The sequence below is a fragment of the Enoplosus armatus genome, chromosome 15, assembly GCF_043641665.1.
Source record: "Enoplosus armatus isolate fEnoArm2 chromosome 15, fEnoArm2.hap1, whole genome shotgun sequence".
Lineage (NCBI taxonomy): Eukaryota > Metazoa > Chordata > Actinopteri > Centrarchiformes > Enoplosidae > Enoplosus > Enoplosus armatus.
This window is the reverse complement of record NC_092194.1, coordinates 4,598,661-4,604,739: the sequence shown is the minus strand read 5'-3', so window position 1 is coordinate 4,604,739 and position 6,079 is coordinate 4,598,661. Positions and strand designations below refer to the sequence as shown.

Below are 6,079 nucleotides of genomic sequence, written 5' to 3'. Positions count from 1 at the left end.
GAGGATGTTTTCAAAGCAACTACTGATTTCAAGTTTGAGGCTCAGGCCAGAGGTAAAATGCATATTTGATGTAGAAAAGTGCCATTAAAAAAGTCCAAATACTTGTGTAAAGACTGAAATACTGCAGAAATTGGTATTTTTAAATGCAGCAAATGTAGCCTGCAAAATTAGAGCAAAACTGAGGGGTGTATTTATATGTGTCTCAATAGAAATCCCCTCTTGGAGCCAGCAATCTGTATGCTGTTATTCTAGTGACAGTTGAAATGGAAATCCCCCACCTAGTTGTTAGCTCCGCCCCTCTGCAGCCACACAGAGGGCATTTACAGACTGCTGCGCAGCTCCGCCAGAAGACAACCAAGCGCACCTCGTCTCGAACAACAAACCACCATGGACCTCCACCGGACCAGTATGTTAAACCAAATGGATTACAGTCGGGAGTCTAAAGAAGGGAAGCCGGCCCAGTCGACAGAGGAGCGGCTCGATAGCGGCTTGGACTCGCTGAAAGAGGAGGAGTACCAGGCTGTGGCGGCCGAGATCCGTCGGCTGAAGGTGGAGTGTGAGCCGCCGCTGCACCGACAACCTCCCGCTGTAACCGGAGAGCTGCACGAATGGAAAACACAGACCACGGAGGACGGAGACACGTAAGTTAAACCAGGAATAACTTTACAGAGTGAAGCACGGGGGTGTTTATGAGTTTTCGCAGGTATAGCTAGGCTTGTGTGGTATCGCCTGAGTAGGCCCAGCTCGCGTCTTGGAGGTAATTTGATCCTTTTCCTGTGGGGAATGTCTTCCTTTAGCCTGTCATTACAATTCACAGGCCCGGGCCTAACTTAGTCCGGGCTGCGGCTTAACTTTTAAGCATGAGGGCTTATAAAAGTACGCTGCTGCAATGATAACAACACACAGAACGGGTGTCCGGATCGGTAATGGGTCCAGCTCTGGTCAGACACGGCGGTATTGGACGTAAACAAAAGGCTATTATCAGGAGGGAATCTACTATGGCCGCGGGTCAGGCTGGGAAAGTCCCGGGCGCGCGGCCAAGGAATCCGACCGACGCGCGCTCCCGTGAAGCAAGAAGAAGGGGGGGGGGGGGGGGGACTAGAAAAAGTACCTTAAATAACACAAACGCAAGTCTGTGGAAGTTGAGGGTGAAAGTCAAATACGTGTCTGCGGTTTGCCGCTATTTTAAAACGGGGGGGGGGGGGGGGGGGGTAACATCAAAAGTGACTGAAATGTTATTTTTATTATGACACAATTCATCCGCCGAGAAATATAGTTCAAACTCAGCACAGCACTGTTAACTGTTCTCACAGCACGTGCATAACATGATGTGCTTTTTGGTGAAAGTTGAACAACGTGACTTGAATTAATCCGAGCTGAGGGCCGGAACTGTCTCATAGAAAGCAGTGAAGCATGAAACCATGTTGGAGTAAAGGGGATAAATGTTTAAAGCCACACCAGAGCAGGGGTGCTCAATGTGGGGTCCAGGGATCACTCGGGGTCATCAGTGGCTTCTGGGGGGGGGGGGGGTCATTGTTTTATTTATGTACATGAATTTGCTGTATTGACAGTCCTTGGAAAGTATCCATATCACATCAAGTGTAAAATTAAAAACTATCAAATGGATGTGGAGTGTAGATAAAAATCTTCTGAATGGTCGGGAGCCTGAGACATGCAAACTTGGTGAACTTCTGCCGTTAAAGAATACAGAGAAGAAGAAAGATTATACTTCCTGCTGATTTTGGATGGAAATCCCTGTTTGTGTTGTCTCCTTCAGATGACATCAATATAAGTCACACATAGGGTGCTAAGCATTTTTAGGGCTGATGTCTAAATTATTATCAATAATCTACTGAAAAATGACCTGCAAAAAAAACCTGCACCTGATTTTGCACAAGGAACCATTAGGTATCAGGCCAGCTTCTCACTGTTCAAAGGTAACAGGACTTGATTTGATGTAGATGTCAAGTGACTGTATGTGTTACTGGTTTCCTTGTGGAGAAATGTTCCTTTTGTCTTGTAGATTTGGTGGTGTTGTGTATGTGTATTGTAACAAGGTTGTCTACCTTCCCTCCCCATCTCTAATAGGCTGCTCCACCTGGCCATCATCCACGAGGCCAAGGACTACATCAGAACAATGATAGACCTGTCCAAGAACACAGACTTCCTCAACGCACAGAACGACCAGAGACAGGTATGAGTCACCTCTGAAGAGGATTTAAAAAATAGAAAATATATCTAGTCAGTCTCATCTTTATCATCTTCCCCTGTCCTCTACCTATGTTAGCAATAGCAATGATAATAAAGGTGAATGCAATATGTCTATCATCACTTAAAGAATAATGAAAATGTCTTTCCCCTGTTTGTCCCATCGTAGACTCCTCTCCACTTAGCGGTAATAACGAACCAGGCGGACGTGTGTCAGCACCTCCTGGTATCCGGCTGCGACCCCACGCTGGTGGACGACAGCGGGGACACGCCTCTTCACATCGCCTGTCGCCATGGTAACCTGCTGTGCTTCAGCGTCATCACACAGAACTCTCAGCCAGAGCACCTACACGCGGTGATGGCGGCCTGCAACTATCACGGTGAGTTTTGACTTTTCCTTTTCTTCCTGTTATTTGGACACGCTGAGCTTTTACTTCTTTTTTTAATAACATTTCTCATGAATACTTCTGTTGTCAACTTTAAAACCTGTTTGTAAGGGAACAAAAACATTTGAATTTAGCACTTTTGTGGTGGCCCACCCACTCTGCGTGGAAACAGACGAGACACTGACCAGTCTGCTGCTGGTCTTAACTGCTATTTAAAAGGAGGAATGGTGGGCGCGAAAAGAGTAATTTCTGCCGCCCATTATCCCTGAACACTATGTTTAGGAGGAAGGAAACATTTAAGCAAGCAAGGGGAATGCCATAGCCATTCATGCCATAACATCCTTACGAAAACCCATCTATTACATGGCACATAATGTTAGATGCTGAGGCTCCAAATAGAAAGGCCTCAGTTTTAGACTTGTGTGTAGACAGTATGGCATTGTTGGCTGGTTTGTGGATTCCTTTGGGAAAACACATTCTTAAAAAATAAAATACTAAATGAAAACGGCTGCATATAAAAGTTTGTTTTCCTTTGCATTATCATGGCAGATTAATATAAATCCACATTAAAGCCAATAATTTGTCTATACTGCTCTTCCTGAATATTTATTTTAACTTGAGACCCACCTTTTGGGTGCTGGACTTTTCCTAGAAAGCTGCAAGTATGAAATGATATGCTGGTCTGGTGTCAGTTGCTAAGCTCTTTCTCTGATGGGTTTTTTTTTCTTTGCAGGTCAGAACTGCCTCCACCTGGCCTCAGTTCATGCTTTCCTCTCACTCGTGGAGAACATGGTGGATCTAGGAGCTGACATTAATGCAAAGGTAAACACACACACACACACACACACACACACCAGATCTATATGTAAGAATGCACACTTTATATACTTCCAGAGTATATAATTACTAACAGTGTCTGCACCCATACACAAAATATATGTGCATTTCAAAATTAAGTATTATATTATATTATGGTGACACACAGTCATTTTATGACATTTTGAGGACCAGCAGACACCCAGCCCTCTTGTTCTGTCTTTTACAGTCTCTCCTGGTGCTAATAAAGTCTTGTGTCCTCTCCCTGTCCTTTAGGAACAGCGTAATGGTCGCAGTGCACTGCACCTTGCAGTGGACCAGCAGAATCTCTCCCTGGTCAAACTGCTGCTGAAGAAAGGAGCGGACCCCAACCTCCTGACCTCCGGAGGCCACACTCCCTACCATCTCACCTACGGCCGCGAGGACGACGACATCAGAAAAGAACTGTACTCGCTGACCAAACCTGACCTGAGGGAGCTGCCCGAAAGCGAATCGGACGACAGCGAGGAAGAGGAGGACGAGGAGTCTGATGAGGAGGTGTGTGTGTGTGTGTGTGTGTGTTGAAAATGCAGAGCAGCCACTGAAACATTAAAACACTCTAAAAATGTGCTTCCTGAAAAGTGTGTAACCATTTCTCTGTCCTCCATGTGCTTTGTAGGTGGGTTATGACGACATCCAGTGGAATGGACATTAGCAGGAAACGTGAGCGAGAGAGGAAGTTACAGAGGCAGGAGGCTGCGATGGTGACTGTAAAGGACAAGAGAAATGGCTCGGCATGTCTACCGCTTCCTGCAATAACGTCACATGAAGCCCAGACGGCGTGGGTGACACGGCGCGGGCGTGACCGCTTACAAAACAAGATGGGAGAGGCAGCTGCAAAGGAGAATCAAACTGAGACTGATGGCCGAACACACCGAGGAGTCCGCTCCAGGCTGCAGGGGGAGCAAAGCACACGCTGGGCTGTCACACATTATGATGGGAGTGCTGCATGATGAAGAGGATCGCTTGTATTTTGTGGACACTGCAAATTTGTCACAAAAAACATCCATCCACACAGACGTACCTGCAACAGCTCTGTTGTATGATATTGTAAATGCTGTGTATACAAAGATGTATTTTTTATGGAAGCTGTGAATGTGTACAGTTGAGCAGGTTGTATATGTCAGACAGCAAACAGTCCAGCACACTCCAGTTAAATTAAAAACACTCATATTTAACAGTAAAAAAACCCGTGTGAATGTATTTATGGAGACTGGGATGGCTGACTTGAAGGGGAAATGTGATCGGAAAATTACTGTTGGTCCAGGATGGCAACAACAAATGCTTTCACACTTTACTTTAATTAGACATCATAATCTAATAATAATGATAGTAATCACTGTAAAGATCACACAGAACCCAGCATATAATTGACAGTGCCTGACAATATTACAAGGCTGTAATTATACGGGGAAATTACTTTAACCACGTGCCTTCCTGCTGCCGTCAGTGTGTCTGCTTGCATAAATGCCTCCATCAAAGCATGACAGCTGAGTTTCAGGTCTGACCGACTGCCTTTTATTTTCATATAATGCACATCAGGCAGGAAAGTGCCGATAACTCGACAACTAGTTTCCACTGAATGAGGAACTGGCGGTCAATTTAATTCCCCCTGCTGAGCGTGTGTGTGAGAAAGAGATAAGAGGCATAGGGACATTGTGTGTGTGTGTGTGCGCTCAGTCATCTATATAGGGACGTTTTTTTTGGCGGGTGGGGCCAAGAAGGAAGGGACAGGAAATTCCCAGGAGCAGAACACTAAGCTGCTTGTGACATTCCTGCTTCTCCAAAGAAGGGAATCTCCGCTGAATAACAGGATGCTTCAGTCAAGTTCGGAGGTGACTGGGAGGAAGGGAGTTTTACTCAAACTCAAGTAAAATAAATATCAAACATCAGTGTTAAAATATGTTTGTGCAATTCTATGATTGTATTGCATTCATAAAATCATCATTTCAGTGTCAAGCAGCTTGGAGACGTGACACTATAATAGCTGTAAATAAAATGGATTGTACAACAAAATGCTAACATAGTTTAAATAATTGCCTTTTTAATTTATGCCTCAATTCTTGTGTAGACACCATAAATTATTTTTCCCCAATTAAACAAATATCCACGAGTAAAAGCACATTAAAAGAGCTGTACATATGTGGCACAGCAAGTCAGTTTTACATCTAAATGATACCAGCAGTTCAGCTACTACAGTGATATTTCTCCCCTTGATTCATACTCCAGCGCTGAAGACTTTACACAGCTTGAGTTAATGTAAATAAAAATGTATATTGACTACATACCATATAAAAAACAGTAATCTGAATTTAGTAGACATTTTATGCCAAATTGAAAACTTGTGGAGGGGAGGTACATTTCAATTGAAAACACTGATGGTGACATTAATGTTCACCCCCACAGCACAGGAACTATTGAACTGACAGATATTCTAAGAAGGACCCTTTCAGACAGGCACCTCATTATGCTGGTCTCATGTCTGAATAAGCACCCGGTTCACTTTTACATGAAAGCGATGGCGGCAGATACCAGGTCAGACCTAGTGACATTTCTGTAACCCTTCCAGTGCAGCAGACACATGAACTGAATGACGTGAGGTTAGCGTGAAGGCTAGAGCACCACAAGGT

At 44.4% G+C, this 6,079-nt stretch overlaps 1 protein-coding gene across 2 annotated transcripts; it reads left to right on the top strand.

Moving 5' to 3' along the window:
* The first annotated feature begins 342 nt into the window (after nucleotides 1–342).
* nfkbiab (nuclear factor of kappa light polypeptide gene enhancer in B-cells inhibitor, alpha b) lies at nucleotides 343–5,477 on the top strand. 2 transcript variants are annotated; one of them, XM_070920006.1, is made up of 6 exons: nucleotides 343–641; nucleotides 2,089–2,194; nucleotides 2,378–2,588; nucleotides 3,328–3,416; nucleotides 3,687–3,953; nucleotides 4,069–5,477. In XM_070920006.1, exons 1-6 carry the CDS (start codon nucleotides 388–390, stop codon nucleotides 4,102–4,104), a joined length of 963 nt encoding a protein of 320 aa, XP_070776107.1. In that variant the 5' UTR covers nucleotides 343–387; the 3' UTR covers nucleotides 4,105–5,477. The 2 variants fall into 2 exon arrangements, with proteins under 2 accessions (XP_070776107.1, XP_070776105.1); XM_070920004.1 differs by having other exon boundaries at nucleotides 3,687–3,947; nucleotides 4,069–5,476.
* The last annotated feature ends 602 nt before the right edge of the window (nucleotides 5,478–6,079 follow it).